General features: G+C 74.1%; 2 protein-coding genes across 2 annotated transcripts in view; both read left to right on the top strand.

Moving 5' to 3' along the window:
- Nucleotides 1–451: 451 nt before the first annotated feature.
- The window catches only part of ASIC4 (acid sensing ion channel subunit family member 4), a 93,990-nt gene continuing 75,799 nt past the window's right edge, over nucleotides 452–18,642 (top strand). The window contains exon 1 of the mRNA XM_089779586.1: nucleotides 452–1,569. Within this exon, the coding sequence (XP_089635712.1) occupies nucleotides 709–1,569 (861 nt within the window). The 5' untranslated portion in view covers nucleotides 452–708. The remainder of the gene's footprint in view (nucleotides 1,570–18,642) is intronic.
- Nucleotides 1,778–18,642, top strand: part of LOC149524026 (uncharacterized) — a 27,953-nt gene continuing 11,088 nt past the window's right edge. The window contains exons 1-2 of the mRNA XM_089779915.1: nucleotides 1,778–1,816; nucleotides 3,947–5,423. Coding sequence (XP_089636041.1) covers nucleotides 1,778–1,816; nucleotides 3,947–5,423 — 1,516 coding nt within the window. The remainder of the gene's footprint in view (nucleotides 1,817–3,946; nucleotides 5,424–18,642) is intronic.

Genomic DNA, 18,642 nt, shown 5'->3' with positions numbered 1-18,642 from the left:
CTCTGGCTGCTGGGCTCTTGCGCCCCACGACCCGCTGGAGTCTGGGCCCCCCGGGGACTCCGGGCCTGCCGAGGGCCCCCGGCTGCGCCGGGCTGCAGGCCGGGAGGCTGGGGGCAGGAGCTGGGCGCGCAGCAGTTGCCGGAGCCCGGCCGGCCCGGAGCCGCGGGAGCCGCGGGCGCATGCAGAGCTGCAGCTCGGGCTCGGCTCCGCGCGGCATTAATTCCCGGGAAGGGGCGGGAGCCTAATCCCTGACAGCTGCAGCTTCGCACGGATCAATAACCCTTTTCACTTTTCCCGCTGGAGCGGGATCGATCGGGGCAGCGCCTCCCGCCGGCTCCCTCGCCCCCTCCCCCGGCGCGGGCAGGGCCGGAGGATTCGCACCTCCCAACTTTGGGAGCCGCGCGGCAGGGAGGCGGTTAACGTCCGGGAGGCTCCACGGCCGGGGGATTAGGAGGGGCTGCCGCGCTGGCTGGCTGCAGGCTGCCTCCGGCTCCCAGTGCCTGCTCCAGCCAAGGTGGCTGCTGCTCTCCTGGGGCAGGGGTGCCGGGCGGGGGCGGGCGCCGGCGCGTGGCAGCTCTGCGTGGCCTGGCCCCACCTGGCCAGGGCCGAGCCATTCAAACAAGTGGCTGGAGCGGCACTCGGAGCCGGGCGACCCGGGGCTCGGTGCCTGGCGCCGGCTGCACGGGAAATGGCACTGGCATGTCTTGAATGATTAAGTGTTGCCGGGATCGGAGCGGCACATGCTGCCTGCCTGCTCGGGGGCTGCCGGGCGAGCGGCGTGGTGCGCGGCAGAGGCTGGGTTATTTGACAGCTGTATTTGTGCTGATAAGGGAAGGCACAAGGAGACGATCGACGAGCGAGACGAGGGAAGCGGCGGCTGGGAGCTCCGAAGGGCCGCGCTTCCCTCCCGCCGCCCCGCGCTCGGTGCACCCGCGTCCTGCTGCCGGGAGGCTCCCGGGGCCGGGGCTGGCTGGGTCCCCGTGCCGGGGGCAGATGCCGATTGAGATTGTCTGTAAAATTCAATTTGCCGAGGAGGATGAGAAGCAGAAGGAGGAAGAGGAAGGGGACAGGGAGAGTCTGATCGAGGAGACGGGCCGCCCGCGCGCCCGTGACCTGGCCACCTTCGCGGGCGCCAGCACCCTGCACGGCCTGGGCCACATCTGCGGGCCGGGGCGCCTGGGCGTGCGGCAGAGCCTGTGGGCGTTCGCCTTCCTGCTCTCGCTGGCCGTCTTCCTGTCGCAGGCGGCCCGCTCGGCCCTGCGCTTCCTGGAGCGCCCGCACCTCACGGCGCTGGACGGGGAGGCCGCCCGCGAGATGGTCTTCCCGGCCGTCACCATCTGCAACATCAACCGCTTCCGCCACTCCGCGCTCTCCGACGCCGACATCTTCCACCTGGCCAACATGACGGGGCTGCCCCCCAAGGACCGCGAGGGCCACAGGGCAGCCGACCTGCTCTACCCCGACCCGGACATGGCCGACATCCTCAACCGCACCGGCCACCAGCTGCCCGACATGCTCCAGAGCTGCAACTTCAGCGGGGAGAAGTGTTCCTCCCAGAACTTCTCCGTGGTGAGTCCCTGCCTGGCCCTGGGCAGAGCCCCGCGTGGGAGCCGGGCCAGAGACCCGCGTGGGAGCTGGGGCCCGTGGCAGAGGCCTGCATGGGAGCCGGGGCAGAACCTCACGTGGGAGCCGGGGCCCATGGCAGAGCCCTGCGTGGGAGCCGGGGCAGAGCCCTGCGTGGGAGCCAGGGCAGAGCCCTGCGTGGGAGCTGGGGATCATGGCAGAGCACCGCGTGGGAGCCGGGGCAGAGCCCTATGTGGGAGCTGGGGCCCGTGGCAGAGCCCTGCGTGGGAGCTGGGGATCATGGCAGAGCACCGCGTGGGAGCCGGGGCAGAGCCCTATGTGGGAGCTGGGGCCCGTGGCAGAGCCCTGCGTGGGAGCTGGGGATCATGGCAGAGCACCGCGTGGGAGCCAGGGCCCGGGGCCCCAGCCAAGGGACTCACCAGGCTGGGGCCGAGGGGAAGTTTCAGTTTGCGTCCCTTCTAGGCGCCTGGGGCCAGGCCGGGGGTGCCAAGCCCTCGGGCTCAGGAAGGGTGCCAGGGTCTCAGGTGCCTGAGCCGCTGGGGCTCCAGGGCAGGGGCTGCGGGGAGCCGGCCGGGTCGGGGTCAGAGCAGGGCGGCTCCAGGGCAGGGGCTGCAGGGAGCCGGGCAGGGGCGGGTCAGAGCAGGGCGGCTCCGGGGCAGGGGCTGCAGGGAGCCGGGCAGGGGCGGGTCAGAGCAGGGCGGCTCCGGGGCAGGGGCTGCGGGGAGCCGGGCGGGGGCGGGTCGGAGCAGGGCGGCTCCGGGGCAGGGGCTGCGGGGAGCCGGGCGGGGGCGGGTCGGAGCAGGGCGGCTCCGGGGCAGGGGCTGCGGGGAGCCGGGCGGGGGCGGGTCGGAGCAGGGCGGCTCCGGGGCAGGGGCTGCGGGGAGCCGGGCGGGGGCGGGTCGGAGCATGGCAGCTCCGGGGCAGGGGCTGCGGGGAGCCGGGCGGGGGCGGGTCGGAGCAGGGCAGCTCCGGGGCAGGGGCTGCGGGGAGCCGGGCGGGGGCGAGTCGGAGCAGGGCGGCTCCGGGACAGGGGCTGCGGGGAGCCGGGCGGGGGCGGGTCGGAGCAGGGCAGCTCCGGGGCAGGGGCTGCGGGGAGCCGGGCGGGGGCGGGTCGGAGCAGGGCGGCTCCGGGGCAGGGGCTGCGGGGAGCCGGGCGGGGGCGGGTCGGAGCAGGGCGGCTCCGGGGCAGGGGCTGCGGGGAGCCGGGCGGGGGCGAGTCGGAGCAGGGCGGCTCCGGGACAGGGGCTGCGGGGAGCCGGGCGGGGGCGAGTCGGAGCAGGGCGGCTCCGGGGCAGGGGCTGCGGGGAGCCGGGCGGGGGCGAGTCGGAGCAGGGCGGCTCCGGGACAGGGGCTGCGGGGAGCTGGGCGGGTCGGAGCAGGGCGGCTCCGGGACAGGGGCTACGGGGAGCTGGGTGGCTCCCCGCCAGGCAGCACTAGGACGGGCTCGGCTCCGCTCTGCTCGGCTCGGCTCCGCTCCGGAGGCTGCAAATCCCGCGGTGCTTTGGGGAAATCAATGTGCTGAGCGGGCGGATACCTGATGGGACCTTTGCCGCCCGTAATGACTCTGGAAATGAGCCACTTCCCTCCTGCGGCTGCCAGCCGCTCCCCGGCAGCGCTCGTAGCCGCAGCCCCGGCTCGGGCGGGCAGCTGCAGGCACCGGCTCCGCCGTGCACGGGGGAGGGGGCAGGCTCTCCTGGCAGCATGGGGCTGGGGTGCCTGGGGAGAGGCGCTGGGGGGGAGGCGGGTGTCGCTGGTGCCGGGGGCAGGGCTGTGTGGCAAAGGGCTGGGAGCCGGGGGCGCGCCGGGCGGTGCTGCTGGAGGGGCTGGGGCCCGGCGGGGCGGCCGGCAGAGGCAGGGGCTGGGTGGCCCGTGGCGGGTGCGTTGCCCGTCACTGTGGGGCTTGGCCGGGTGCCAGGTGTCACTGGCAGCCCCCTGTCGCCTGAGCCCTTTGGGGCAGAGCCGGGGGCCCTGGGAGCCCTGACCTGCTCCGGGCGCCGTGGGGCCGTTTCTACGCAGTGGGGTGGGGGGACGGGCAGTGCTGGGGCAGGCACAGGACTCCTTGGTTCTCAGGCCACAAGACATGGTGGGAGGGCAGCAGTGGGGCTGGTCCGGAGCCGCGCGCTGTCCGGGAGCTGTGGGGCAGCAGTGGGGCAGCAGTGGGGCTGGCTGCCCGTGCACTGGGCTGGCAAAAGAAGCCGCCAGGGCCCTCGCTGCAGGCGGCGAGTTGGGGATCAGCCTCCGGCCGGTTCTACACGTGCCGCCAGGCTTGGGGCCGGGCCGGGACTGGGCCGCAGGGGGCAGGGCGCACGGGACGGACGGTGGCTCCTGCCGTGGGTCCGGGGGCTCTTTGCCAGGAGCTTAGAGGCCGGAGCTGGGGCGGCCACGTGCTGCAGGGACTGGGGCTCAGCCAACCTGCGAGCCGCCGGCCGTCCCGTGGCCCTGCCCCCCGGCGGCCCAGTCCCGGCCCCCCAGGAGAGTCACAGCACGGACCCCCCCAAAGATTTGCCAGCCCAGTGCACGGGCAGCCAGCCAGCCTCACTGCTGCCCCACAGCCCAGCCCCCCCCAGCTCTGTGCCCCCCAGACCCACGGCAGGACCCACGCCCGGCTCTGTGCCCCCCAGACCCACGCCCGGACCCACGCCCGGCTCTGTGCCTCCCAGACCCACGGCAGGACCCACGCCCGGCTCCGTGCCCCCCAGACCCACGGCAGGACCCACGCCCGGCTCCGTGCCCCCCAGACCCACGGCAGGACCCGCGCCCGGCTCCGTGCCCCCCAGACACACGGCAGGACCCGCGCCCGGCTCCGTGCCCCCCAGACTCACGGCAGGACCCACGCCCGGCTCTGTGCCCCCCAGACCCACGGCAGGACCCGCGCCCGGCTCTGTGCCCCCCAGACCCACGGCAGGACCCGCGCCCGGCTCTGTGCCCCCCAGACCCACGGCAGGCCCCGCGCTCGGCTCTGTGCCCCCCAGACCCACGGCAGGACCCGCGCCCGGCTCTGTGCCCCCCAGACTCACGGCAGGACCCGCGCCCGGCTCTGTGCCCCCCAGACCCACGGCAGGACCCGCGCCCGGCTCTGTGCCCCCCAGATCCACGGCAGGACCCGCGCCCGGCTCTGTGCCCCCTAGACCCACGGCAGGACCCGCGCCCGGCTCTATGCCCCCCAGACCCACGGCAGGACCCGCGCCCGGCTCTGTGCCCCCCAGACCCACGGCAGGACCCGCGCCCGGCTCTGTGCCCCCCAGACCCACGGCAGGACCCGCGCCCGGCTCTGTGCCCCCCAGACCCACGGCAGGACCCGCGCCCGGCTCTGTGCCCCCCAGACCCACGGCAGGACCCGCGCCAGGCTCTGTGCCCCCCAGACCCACGGCAGGACCCGCGCCCGGCTCTGTGCCCCCCAGACCCACAGCAGGACCCGCGCCCGGTTCTGTGCCAGGCTGTGAGTGGGCACCGGGGAGCCTGCGGGTCTCAACCTCTGCTCCCAGCACCCTCCTGTCCCTGGCAGCGCCAGCCCCCCGCCCACCCGGCGCTGGAGCCCGATGTGTGGGGGGCCCTTCCCCCGAGTGCTGGAACCGGTGGGGGGGCCGGGCTGGGGGAGGAGCCGCTGCCCCCCACGTGCCGGCCGGGCCGGGGGTCGCTCGCGCGCCCAGGTTGGCGGCTGCGCTGGAAAGCGAAATCGCTGTCAAAAGCCTTTTGTCTCCGCACCGGCCCGGCTGGCAGCTTCCGCCGCAGCTGGCAGGGCCCGGAGCCTGGCACGGAGCAGCCCGCTGGGCTCCCTCTCCGCCTCGCCCCGGAGCCAGCCCGGGCCAGGCCACTGCAGCAGGGGCTGTGGGGCGGGAGTGGGGGCACCCCTGGGGCTGGGAGGGGCTGTGGGGCAGGAGTGGGGGCACCCGTGGGGCTGGGAGGGCTGGGCTGGCAGGGGCTGTGGGGCGGGATTGGGGGCACCAGTGAGGCTGGGAGGGCTGGGCTGGCAGGAGCTGTGGGGCGGGATTGGGGGCACCAGTGGGGCTGGGAGGGCTGGGCTGGCAGGAGCTGTGGGGCGGGATTGGGGGCACCAGTGGGGCTGGGAGGGCTGGGCTGGCAGGAGCTGTGGGGCGGGATTGGGGGCACCAGTGGGGCTGGGAGGGCTGGGCTGGCAGGAGCTGTGGGGCGGGATTGGGGGCACCAGTGGGGCTGGGAGGGCTGGGCTGGCAGGGGCTGTGGGGCGGGATTGGGGGCACCAGTGGGGCTGGGAGGGCTGGGCTGGCAGGGGCTGTGGGGCGGGAGTGGGGGCACTGGGGGGGCTGTATTGAGGATGCTGGTGTTCTGAGGCATTGGGCACTAGTGGGGGAGGCCACATTTGTTCTTTTGGGGTGCTGGGCGGATCCCCCCCTCCCCTGCAGTGGGCGGTCCCGGGGGGGCAGCGTGCTCTGACCAGCCTGAAGCTGCCTGGGAACCACCGGCCACTGCTGGGGTCTGTCTACACTAACACCCTAGTTCGAACTAGAGCGGTAGTGTACAGACCCCTAGCGCCCGGCCCAAGCCTTGAAACCGTGGTGATGGGCAGCTGCACCAGGCTGCGGGGCGGGCAGGAGGCAGAACCATGGGGCACCGGGCCCAGCTGGGCTGTCGGGGGGCAGGACCATGGGGCTCCGGGCCCGGCTGGGCTGTCGGGGGGCAGGACCATGGGCTCCGGGCTGTCGGGGGGCAGGACCATGGGGCCCCGGGCCCGGCTGGGCTGTCAGGGGGCAGGACCATGGGCTCTGGGCTGTCGGGGGGCAGGACCATGGGCTCCGGGCCCGGCTGGGCTGTCGGGGGGCAGGACCATGGGGCCCCGGGCCTGGCTGGGCTGTCGGGGGGCAGGACCATGGGCCCTGGGCCCGGCTGGGCTGTCGGGGGGCAGGACCATGGGCTCCGGGCTGTCGGGGGGCAGGACCATGGGCTCCGGGCTGTCGGGGGGCAGGACCATGGGGCCCCGGGCCCGGCTGGGCTGTCAGGGGGCAGGACCATGGGGCCCCGGGCCCGGCTGGGCTGTCAGGGGGCAGGACCATGGGCTCTGGGCTGTCGGGGGGCAGGACCATGGGGCCCCGGGCCCGGCTGGGCTGTCGGGGGGCAGGACCATGGGCTCCGGGCCCGGCTGGGCTGTCAGGGGGCAGGACCATGGGGCCCCGGGCCCGGCTGGGCTGTCAGGGGGCAGGACCATGGGCTCTGGGCTGTCGGGGGGCAGGACCATGGGGCCCCGGGCCCGGCTGGGCTGTCGGGGGGCAGGACCATGGGCTCCGGGCCCGGCTGGGCCCTGCCTGCTTTGTTCCTGGCTCCGACGAGGCGCCGTTTGCCCGGGGCCCCGCGGCAGGGCCCCTCGCCGACCTGGCCTCGCGCCCGCCCCACAGGCGGCACGTTTGTGCTTGGGGACGGGCTGGCTCCCTCCCCACCCCCCCGCGGCTGCCGACCTCGGCCCCCCCGGCCTGGCCTCCCGCCTCCCCCTCTTGGCTCGGCCGGCCTGGGGGAGCCTGCAGCAGGGTCACCCTGCCCCTTGCTGAGCCGGGCGTGACGGCGAGGGGGGTCCCCCCGATCCTGCAGCCCCGGAGCAGCCAGAACAGGCTCCGCCGGCCGGTAGAATGGGGGGTCTTTGCCCCTCCAGGACAGCCCAGCACAGACGGGAGGTGGCTGCAGGAGTCAGGGCCAGGACGCCCCAGGCCCCTGGTTAGGGTCCATCGCCCCCCAGACCGTCAGCTTAGTCTGTTCCCTTCATGTTGCCCAGCCAGCCGCTGCCCCTTCCCCCCAAACCTCCCTTCCTTTTCCGTCCCCGCCCTCAACCGGTCCGACCGGTCGGGTCTTTGCCTAGTGCCCCGGCAGCCGTCCTGCTACAGGCACCGGCCAGTAGGGGTCGCTCCGGCCCACACAGCCACCGGTGGTGCCCACAGGGTGTGGCCTGCCCACTACAGCACACTAGGCCCCCCAGGGGCTCGGGCCCGGGGCTCAGGAGCAGAGCACCCCGCTGGGACCCCTCACTGCCCACCCAGGGGCCGGGGGGCTCTTGGCTGAGGCGCCGCACGCAGGGGCCTGGTCAGGGGTCACTCCAGTCCCCCCCACGAAGGGGCCGCTCTGCCCCTCCCAGCTCGCCGTGGGAAGTGGGGGCCTGGGCCGGGTCCCAGCTGACCAGGGGGTGGGGGAGCCCCACTTGCAGGCCGGGCCCTGGGGCAGGGGAGCGGCAGGAGCTGTGGGGCACTGGCAGGGCCGCGCCCTGGGGCAGGGGAGCGGCAGGAGCTGTGGGGCACTGGCAGGGCCGCGCCGTGGGGCAGGGGAGCGGCAGGAGCTGTGGGGCACTGGCAGGGCCGCGCCGTGGGGCAGGGGAGCGTCAGGAGCTGTGGGGCACTGGCAGGGCCGCGCCGTGGGGCAGGGGAGCGGCAGGAGCTGTGGGGCACTGGCAGGGCCGCGCCGTGGGGCAGGGGAGCGGCAGGAGCTGTGGGGCACTGGCAGGGCCGCGCCGTGGAGCAGGGGAGCGGCAGGAGCTGTGGGGCACTGGCAGGGCCGCGCCGTGGGGCAGGGGAGCGGCAGGAGCTGTGGGGCACTGGCAGGGCCGCGCCGTGGGGCAGGGGAGCGGCAGGAGCTGTGGGGCACTGGCAGGGCCGCGCCGTGGGGCAGGGGAGCGACAGGGCTGCTGGCAGCGATGGGATGGCAGGGAGCAGGCGAACGCCCCCCATTACGTGGAATGAGTCGGCGTTAAAAGCTCTGGGCGCTCGCTGAGCCTGCTTGGGCGCGGCGGGGGCTGGAGCTGCCCCCCTGGCCGGCGTGGGGCAGGGCAGCAAGGGGGAGGGACCGGGGGGCTGGTACATCTGCTTGGCCCATTCTCCGCAGGGGCGGGGCCTGCTTGGTTAGCTCCTCCCCCTGCCAGAGTGGGGGTAAGGGGACGACCCCAGGGCCCCCTGTTCTGCCCCATGTTCCCACCCCTGGGTGTGACGGCGCGTTGGGGGTCCCCCGTCTCCTGCACCCTGAAATGGCACAAACAGACTGCACCAGCCGGTGGAATAGAGGAAGTTTATTGCCTCTCCAGGATACAGCACAGCACAGATGTAGTCTGGTCACAGAGCTGGGCTAGGATGCCTCAGGCCCCCTTGAGATGGGGGAGACTGGGCCCCTAAACTCCAGCCCCTTTCCCTAGGCTCTCCTCCATGCTCCCAGACAGCAACTAACCCACCCTCTTCCAGCCCTGCCCCCCAGCCAGGGCAGCATCCACCTTCCTTTGTTCCTCTCCATGGGGGTGTCTGGCCACTGGTTCAACCAGTTTGGCCTTACCTCTGCCTAGTGAGGTTTTCCCTGCTGGGTCTTGCTCCAGACAGCAGGGGTCACCACAGCCCAGCAAGTACCCCCACTACGTCACACTGGGCACATCGACCTCTGTGACAGCGAGCCCCACTGGTGGCAGGCTGCTGTGATTGGCTGCACTGACTGTGGGTGGCTTACTGCCGCACACTCTGATTGGCCATAGTGGATGTGGGGAGGTGGAATTCTCGTGGGACAACGCGATTGGCTGCGGCACGGGTGGAATTCTCGTGGGACAACGCGATTGGCTGCGGCACGGGTGGAATTCTCGTGGGACGACGCGATTGGCTGCGGCACGGGTGGAATTCTTGTGGGACGACACGATTGGCTGCGACACGGGTGGAATTCTCGTGGGACGACGCGATTGGCTGCGGCACGGGTGGAATTCTCGTGGGACGACGCGATTGGCTGCGGCACGGGTGGAATTCTCGTGGGACGATGCGATTGGCTGCGGCACGGGTGGAATTCTCGTGGGACGACGCGATTGGCTGCGGCACGGGTGGAATTCTCGTGGGACGACGCGATTGGCTGCCGCACGGGTGAAATTCTCGTGGGACGATGCGATTTGTTGTGAGGGGCTCATGAGTGTTGATGTGATTGGCAGGTCCACGGGGCAGAGGCAGGACTTTTCCTTCCTGCTTTGGTGGTTTTTTGTCCTTTGGCTCCGTGGGGGAGAATGGGAGTGTCGGTGGGAGGCAGGACCCTGGCGGGGGTGTGGGTGAGAAGCAGGCCCCTGGCGGGGGTGTGGGTGGGAGGCGGGGCCCTGGCGGGGGTGTGGGTGGGAGGCGGGGCCCCGGCGGGGGTGTGGGTGAGAAGCGGGCCCCTGGCGGGGTGTGGGTGGGAGGCGGGGGTGTGGGTGAGAGGCGGGGCCCCGGCGGGGGTGTGGGTGAGAAGCGGGCCCCTGGCGGGGGTGTGGGTGGGAGGCGGGGCCCCGGCGGGGGTGTGGGTGAGAAGCGGGCCCCTGGCGGGGGTGTGGGTGGGAGGCGGGGCCCCGGCGGGGATGTGGGTGAGAAGCGGGCCCCCGGCGGGGTGTGGGTGGGAGGCGGGGCCCTGGCGGGGGTGTGTCAGTGGGAGGCGGGGCCCCTGGCGGGGGTGTGGGTGGGAGGCGGGGCCCCGGCAGGGTGTGTCGGTGGGAGGTGGGGCCCCGGGCGGGGGGTGGGTGGGAGGCGGGCCCTGGCGGGGGTGTGGGTGGGAGGCGGGGCCCCGGCAGGGTGTGTCGGTGGGAGGTGGGGCCCCGGGCGGGGGGTGGGTGGGAGGCGGGCCCTGGCGGGGGTGTGGGTGGGAGGCGGGGCCCCGGCAGGGTGTGTCGGTGGGAGGCGGGGCCCCTGGCGGGGGTGTGGGTGGGAGGCGGGGCCCCGGCAGGGTGTGTCAGTGGGAGGCGGGGCCCCTGGCGGGGGTGTGGGTGGGAGGCGGGGCCCCTGCAGGGTGTGTCAGTGGGAGGCGGGCCCCTGGCGGGGGTGTGGGTGGGAGGCGGGGCCCCGGCAGGGTGTGTCAGTGGGAAGCGGGGCCCTGGCGGGGGGTGGGTGGGAGGCGGGGCCCCGGCAGGGTGTGTCAGTGGGAGGCGGGCCCCTGGCGGGGGTGTGGGTGGGAGGCGGGCCCCTGGCGGGGGGTGGGTGGGAGGCGGGGCCCCGGCAGGGTGTGTCAGTGGGAGGCGGGGCCCTGGCGGGGGGTGGGTGGGAGGCGGGGCCCCGGCAGGGTGTGTCAGTGGGAGGCGGGCCCCTGGCGGGGGTGTGGGTGGGAGGCGGGGCCCCTGCAGGGTGTGTCAGTGGGAGGCGGGGCCCCTGGCGGGGGTGTGGGTGGGAGGCGGGCCCCTGGCGGGGGGTGGGTGGGAGGCGGGGCCCCGGCAGGGTGTGTCAGTGGGAGGCGGGGCCCTGGCGGGGGGTGGGTGGGAGGCGGGGCCCCGGCAGGGTGTGTCAGTGGGAGGCGGGGCCCCTGGCGGGGGTGTGGGTGGGAGGCGGGGCCCCGGCAGGGTGTGTCAGTGGGAGGCGGGCCCCTGGCGGGGGTGTGGGTGGGAGGCGGGGCCCCTGCAGGGTGTGTCAGTGGGAGGCGGGGCCCCTGGCGGGGGTGTGGGTGGGAGGCGGGGCCCCGGCAGGGTGTGTCAGTGGGAGGCGGGGCCCCTGGCGGGGGTGTGGGTGGGAGGCGGGCCCCTGGCGGGGGTGTGGGTGGGAGGCGGGGCCCCTGGCGGGGGGTGGGTGGGAGGCGGGGCCCCGGCAGGGTGTGTCAGTGGGAGGCGGGGCCCTGGCGGGGGGTGGGTGGGAGGCGGGGCCCCGGCAGGGTGTGTCAGTGGGAGGCGGGCCCCTGGCGGGGGTGTGGGTGGGAGGCGGGGCCCCGGCAGGGTGTGTCAGTGGGAGGCGGGGCCCCTGGCGGGGGGTGGGTGGGAGGCGGGGCCCTGGCGGGGGGTGGGTGTGGATAAGCTGGAGACCCCGAGTGAAGGGCAGCCTTAGCTGTGGCGCTAGCCCCAGGCCCGCCCCCTCCCCTGCTCCTCCCCACCTTGCCTTTGTGGTGCTGTGACCCCCCCGCCCCCCGGAGCAGCAGGGCCAGACTCCGCCAGGCTGGACTCGAGAGGGGTTGTTGCTGCTCCCGGATCAGCCCGGCGCAGCCGTGAGGTGGCCCCGGGGGCCAGGGCCGGGGCTGCCAGCAGCGAGTGCCAAGGCCAGCAGAGGGAAGGGCCCTGGAGCCAGGCGGGCTGGAGACAGCGCAGCGGGTCCCGGGGGTTGTGGGGCGAGTCTGCAGCACGGGCCCGAGGCAGAGCCGGCAGCACCCTGTGCCACAGGCGGGTGGGAACCGTCTGTAACGTGTGTGGAGGCCGCGTGCCTCAGTGTCCCCACATGCGCCAGTTCGGGTGGTGTCGGGCCGGCGCGCTCAGGGGCCTCAGCCCGGGCCACAGGCAGCAGCCACGTGGCTTCTGTCCACCCCTCGGCCCCGCCCCTTGGCCCTCAGCCCCCCAGCCCTGAGCCCTGCTGTCCCGCACTTGCCGGAAGCCCCCAGCCACGGCCCCTGCTGTCCCGCACTTGCCGGAAGCCCCCAGCCACGGCCCCTGCTGGCAGGCGTGTCAAACGCATGGGTGGGGCCCACGCCCGCCGTAGGGTCCTCGGGAAACCCTGCAGCCACGGCCCCTTCCCGGGGCTCAGCCCCTCGCCTGGCCCCGCCCCTCCGACCCCCAGCCCCTGCTCCGCCGCGAGCCCCTCGGGGAGCCCCCTCGCCTGGCCCCGCCCCTCCGACCCCCAGCCCCTGCTCCGCCGTGAGCCCCTCGGGGAGCCCCCTCGCCTGGCCCCGCCCCTCCCCCTCGGGGAGCCCCCTCGCCTGGCCCCGCCCCTCCGACCCTCAGCCCCTGCTCCGCCGCGAGCCCCTCGGGGAGCCCCCTCGCCTGGCCCCGCCCCTCCGACCCCCAGCCCCTGCTCCGCCGCGAGCCCCTCGGGGAGCCCCCTCGCCTGGCCCCGCCCCTCCCCCTCGGGGAGCCCCCTCGCCTGGCCCCGCCCCTCCGACCCCCAGCCCCTGCTCCGCCGCGAGGCCCTCGGGGAGCCCCCTCGCCTGGCCCCACCCCTCCGACCCCCAGCCCCTGCTCCGCCGCGAGCCCCTCGGGGAGCCCCCTCCCCCGGGACTAGAGCACCATGGTCTCCGGCCGGAGCGACTCCCAGCCAGCGTCATGCAGGGGGGCTATGGAGCTTGGAACCCAGCCAGGGACCCTCAGGCCAGTCGGCCTGGGCCCCCTTCCCCCCCCAGCCCGGCTCGTCTGTGTCCCCTGCAGCCAGGGGGGCTCTGCCTGCCCCCCACCGCAGCTCTGCCTCTGACCTCCCCCCAGCCCCGCCCCTCCCACCCCCCCAGCAGCCCCTCCCCTGGCCTGTGTCTGTGGCCAGGTGCCGGGGCCCCCTCTTCTCCCCTCCCCACTCCCTGGCCGGAACCAGCTGGCCAGGGCACGGGGCCCTCTCTCCGCAGCCCCTTGCCCCGCCCCAGCCGGACCTGGCGGCCGTGCCCCCCTCGCTGGGGCTGGAGGCTCCAGGCCCTTCTCCGGGATCCCCGCTGCTAGGTGAGGTCACACCTGGTCCCCTGCAGCAAGGGCCCCTCCCCCCCGCTGCGCACAGGGAAACTGAGGCGCGCTCACTAGTCACGTGAAACCACTCCCCAGCCTGGTCCCAGAGGCCGGCCGAGAGCGGCTGCTGCCCCCCAGACCCCGGGCTGCCGCGTGGGTCCTGGGGCTCGGGGCTCGGGGCACCAGGGCCGTGCTGGGGGGGCGGACCGTCCCTGGTGCCGGGACGGGGGGAGGTGGGCGTCTGGCCGGCGGGGCGGGGCCGGGTGCTCGGGGCCCGGGGCCCGGGGAGCGGGGGGCGGGGGGTTCCGGAGCCGCCCGGGCGTTATTTCTAGCGGGGGCGGGGCCGGGTGCTCGGGGCCCGGGGGGCGGGGGGTTCCGGAGCCGCCCGGGCGTTATTTCTAGCGGGGGCGGGGCCGGGTGCTCGGGGAGCGGGGGGCGGGGGGTTCCGGAGCCGCCCGGGCGTTATTTCTAGCGGGGGCGGGGCCGGGCCGGGTACTCGGGGAGCGGGGGGCGGGGGTTCCGGAGCCGCCCGGGCGTTATTTCTAGCGGGGGCGGGGCCGGGCCGGGTGCTCGGGGAGCGGGGGGCGGGGGTTCCGGAGCCGCCCGGGCGTTATTTCTAGTGGGGGCGGGGCCGGGTGCTCGGGGAGCGGGGGGCGGGGGGTTCCGGAGCCGCCCGGGCGTTATTTCTAGTGGGGGCGGGGCCGGGTGCTCGGGGAGCGGGGGGCGGGGGGTTCCGGAGCCGCCCGGGCGTTATTTCTAGCGGGGGTGGGGCCGGGTGCTCGGGGAGCGGGGGGCGGGGGGTTCCGGAGCGGCCCGGGCGTTATTTCTAGCGGGGGCGGGGCCGGGTGCTCGGGGAGCGGGGGGCGGGGGTTCCGGAGCCGCCCGGGCGTTATTTCTAGCGGGGGCGGGGCCGGGTGCTCGGGGAGCGGGGGGCGGGGGTTCCGGAGCCGCCCGGGCGTTATTTCTAGCGGGGGCGGGGCCGGGTGCTCGGGGAGCGGGGGGCGGGGGTTCCGGAGCCGCTCGGGCGTTATTTCTAGCGGGGGCGGGGCCGGGTGCTCGGGGAGCGGGGGGCGGGGGTTCCGGAGCCGCTCGGGCGTTATTTCTAGCGGGGGCGGGGCCGGGTGCTCGGGGAGCGGGGGGCGGGGGTTCCGGAGCCGCCCGGGCGTTATTTCTAGTGGGGGCGGGGCCGGGTGCTCGGGGAGCGGGGGGCGGGGGTTCCGGAGCCGCCCGGGCGTTATTTCTAGCGGGGGCGGGGCGGGGCCGGGTGCTCGGGGAGCGGGGGGCGGGGGTTCCGGAGCCGCCCGGGCGTTATTTCTAGCGGCAGCGGGCGGGCGCCGCGGGAGGGTTCAGCGCCGCCGGGGCCCCGCCGCTCGCGCCGCGACTCATTTCCCAGGCAGCTGCCGCGCCGCTTCCCCCATTAAAACAACATTAGCGAGTTCGCAGCCAGCCGGGCGGAACGAGCCGTAATTGTCTCCGGCGGGTTCCCCGGCCCGGCCCGCCCGGCCCGCGCTGCTGTGTCGCCGGACGCAGACGGGGGGCCAGGCCCCATGGGCGAGGGGCCCGTGCACAGAGCGCCGGGCGGGCAGGGGGGCGGGGCGGAGTGGGGGACACCGGCGGGGCTGGGGGCAGGGGGTGCGGGGCGGAGTGGGGGGCACCGGCAGGGCTGGGGGCAGGGGGTGCGGGGCGGAGTGGGGGGCACCGGCAGGGCAGGGCTGGGGGTGCGGGGCGGAGTGGGGGGCACCGGCAGGGCTGGGGGCAGGGGGTGCGGGGCGGAGTGGGGGGCACTGGCAGGGCTGGGGGCAGGGGGTGCGGGGCGGAGTGGGGGGCACCGGCAGGGCTGGGGGCAGGGGGTGCGGGGCGGAGTGGGGGGCACCGGCAGGGCAGGGCTGGGGGTGCGGGGCGGAGTGGGGGGCACCGGCAGGGCTGGGGGTGCGGGGCGGAGTGGGGGGCACCGGCAGGGCTGGGGGCAGGGGGTGCGGGGCGGAGTGGGGGGCACTGGCAGGGCTGGGGGCAGGGTGCTGGGCAGAGTGGGGGGCACCGGCAGGGCTGGGGGTGCGGGGCGGTACCCACAGTCAGAGGGATCAGGGCGGTACCCGCAGCCGGCGGGTATGTGGGGCGGTACCCACAGTCAGAGGGATCAGGGCGGTACCCGCAGCCGGCGGGTATATGGGGCGGTACCCACAGTCAGAGGGATCAGGGCGGTACCCGCAGCCGGCGGGTATGTGGGGCGGTACCCACAGTCAGAGGGATCAGGGCGGTACCCGCAGCCGGCGGGTATATGGGGCGGTACCCACAGTCAGAGGGATCAGGGCGGTGCCCACAGCCGGCGGGTATGTGGGGCGGTACCCACAGTCAGAGGGATCAGGGCGGTACCCACAGCCGGCGGGTATGTGGGGCGGTACCCACAGTCAGAGGGATCAGGGCGGTACCCACAGCCGGCGGGTATCTGGGGCGGTACCCACAGTCAGAGGGATCAGGGCGGTACCCACAGCCGGCGGGTATCTGGGGCGGTAACCACAGTCAGAGGGATCAGGGCGGTACCCACAGCCAGCGGGTATATGGGGCGGTACCCACAGTCAGAGGGATCAGGGCGGTACCCACAGCCGGCGGGTATATGGGGCGGTACCCACAGTCAGAGGGATCAGGGCGGTACCCACAGCCGGCGGGTATATGGGGCGGTACCCACAGTCAGAGGGATCAGGGCGGTACCCACAGCCGGCGGGTATATGGGGCGGTACCCACAGTCAGAGGGATCAGGGCGGTACCCACAGCCGGCGGGTATCTGGGGCGGTACCCACAGTCAGAGGGATCAGGGCGGTACCCACAGCCGGCGGGTATCTGGGGCAGTAACAGGGCGGTACCCGCAGCCGGGGAGATGTGCTGCACGGACGGGTGGAGCGAGCTGGGGGGCCCCTGTCCGTGTGATGCGTGGGGCGGTCGCCAGGCCTGCTCGGTTTGCAGGGGGCCGGGCAGCCGCCTGTGTGTGCCCGGCTGTGTGAGCGGATGCGCCTCTGGCTCAGCCGAGGGGCCCTGTGGCCGTGCCAGCCATGCAGCCCCTGCGGCAAGCCCCCCGGCTCAGGCTGACCCAGGGCACCAGGCAGCCGGGGGTAGGGCGGGGTGGCTGGTTGGGGTCCACTCCGGCCCCCTCCAGTGTCTCCAGCTCCCCCTGCTGCCAGGTGGGTACCAGCCAGAGCCCCGGCATTGGGGAGCCCGGCTCGAGGGGGCTGCCAGGGCCCTTCCCTGGGGTGGGCAGCTGTGAGGGCGAGGGGGATTCCCCCGACCCTGCACCCCGGAGCAGCCGGGAGACTAGAGGGGGGTTTCCTGGGTGTCCAGCACAGCCCAGCAGAGACGGGACGTGGCTACCGGGGGCAGGGCCAGGATGGCTCAGGCCCTGGGGTTAGGGGTCCAGGGCCCTAGCTTAGCCTGTTCTCTCCATGCTTCCCAGACAGCCCTGCCCCCCCAGCCCTGCCCCCCAGCCAGGTGCTGGTCTCCACCCCCCTCCCTTTGTCTCTCCCTGGGCGGCTGAGCCTGGGTGTCTGGGTGAATCCACATTGGGAGAGTCAGTGAGAATCTCCCCTCCCAGCGCAGGGGGCCCCAGTCACAGAGCAGACAGCCCCCCCCTGCCCCGCGCCACAGCAGCACAGGAAGTGGGGGGTCCCTGGGTGAGCCCGGGGCTGGCTCTGCTCCTGGCTGCCCCCGAGGCGCCCCTTGGGGTGGGGTCATGCCCCGCCTGGCACAGGCCTGAGCCCCAGTCCAGAGCAGAGCCCCTCTCAGCCTCCCCATTGCGCACCCCATAAAGCCGCCAGGCTGTGACGGGAGCCGGTGCCAACGCGCTGTCAGCAGATCTCTCCCAGCGCAGATGGGCAGCCCCAGCCCCCACTGTCTAGCGGCCCCGGGGGGCTGCCAGCGCCACACGCCCGGCTGCTCCCGGTGCCAGCGCAGCACTTCCTGCCCTGCTGCGCCACGGCGCTGGCCACGCCCCACGGGCCTGCAGAGAGAGCCTGCCCGTCCAGACACACACACCAGCCACGCACGCCCTCCTGCCAGGCTGGGGCTCCCGCGTGTGTCCTGCCTCCTGCTGGAGGGGCTGAGCCCTCTGCGTGCCTGTGTGTGCGTGGTGCCCCCTGCTGGAGGGGCTGAGCCCTGTGCGTGCCTGTGTGTGCGTGGTGCCCCCTGCTGGAGGGGCTGAGCCCTGTGCGTGCCTGTGTGTGCGTGGTGCCCCCTGCTGGAGGGGCTGAGCCCTGTGCGTGCCTGTGTGTGCGTGGTGCCCCCTGCTGGAGGGGCTGAGCCCTGTGCGTGCCTGTGTGTGCGTGGTGCCCCCTGCTGGAGGGGCTGAGCCCTGTGCGTGCCTGTGTGTGCGTGGTGCCCCCTGCTGGAGGGGCTGAGCCCTGTGCGTGCCTGTGTGTGCGTGGTGCCCCCTGCTGGAGGGGCTGAGCCCTGTGCGTGCCTGTGTGTGTGTGTGTGTGTGTGTGCGTGCGTGAGCATGCGCGGTGCCCCCTGCTGGAGGGGCAGAGTGTCACGGCTCTCAGGTCCTTCCCACACTCAGCCCGTCCGTCCCCAGGTGGGACCCCCCCCCCCCAGCACGACAGCCCCTTCTCTGGGGCCCCTCCAGCCCAGCGCTGTGACCAGCCTGTTCCCAGGGGCCACTCCAGTGCGGCGACCCTCTCTTGGGGGCCCCTCTCCCCTGGGGGTTGCCCTCCGCCTCCGGGACAGCGCCTCTCAGGGCCACCAGCCGCCTCCTCCGCCGTGAGCCCCTCGGGGGTCCCCCCTCTGGCCCCCGGGGCCCCCCTCCCACTGAACCAGCAACACCTGGCACTGAGCCCTCCTGTATGTAACCCCCCTGAGCCCCCAAAACTCCCCCCTTGTCACATTGAACCAGCAACACCCGGCACTGAGCCCCCCTGTATGTAACCCCCCTGAGCCCCTAAAACTCCCCCCTTGTCACATTGAACCAGTAACACCCGGCACTGAGCCCCCCTGTATGTAACCCCCCTGAGCCCCTAAAACTCCCCCTTGTCACATTGAACCAGCAACACCCGGCACTGAGCCCCCCTGTATGTAACCCCCCTGAGCCCCTAAAACTCCCCCCTTGTCACATTGAACCAGCAACACCCGGCACTGAGCCCCCCTGTATGTAACCCCCCTGAGCCCCTAAAACTCCCCCCTTGTCACATTGAACCAGTAACACCCGGCACTGAGCCCCCCTGTATGTAACCCCCCTGAGCCCCTAAAACTCCCCCCTTGTCACACTGAACCAGCAACACCCGGCACTGAGCCCCCCGTATGTAACCCCCCTGACCTCCAAAACTCCCCCCTTGTCACACTGAACCAGTAACACCCGGCACTGAGCCCCCCCGTATGTAACCCCCCTGACCCCCAAAACTCCCCCCTTGTCACACTGAACCAGTAACACCCGGCACTGAGCCCCCCTGTATGTAACCCCCCTGAGCCGCCAAAACTCCCCCCTTGTCACACTGAACCAGCAACACCCGGCACTGAGCCCCCCTGTATGTAACCCCCCTGAGCCCCCAAAACTCCCCCCTTGTCACACCTAACCAGCAACACCCGGCACTGAGCCCCCCTGTATGTAACCCCCCTGAACCCTCAAAACTCCCCCCTTGTCACATTGAACCAGCAACACCCGGCACTGAGCCCCCCTGTATGTAACCCCCCGAGCCCCCAAAACTCCCCCCTTGCCCTGCGCGTGTCTGTGTGTGTGTGTGTGT

Source organism: Pelodiscus sinensis, chromosome 7 (genome assembly GCF_052426305.1).
Source record: "Pelodiscus sinensis isolate ZL-2025 chromosome 7, ASM5242630v1, whole genome shotgun sequence".
Taxonomy (NCBI): domain Eukaryota; kingdom Metazoa; phylum Chordata; order Testudines; family Trionychidae; genus Pelodiscus; species Pelodiscus sinensis.
This window is presented reverse-complemented; position numbering and strand designations above follow the sequence as displayed.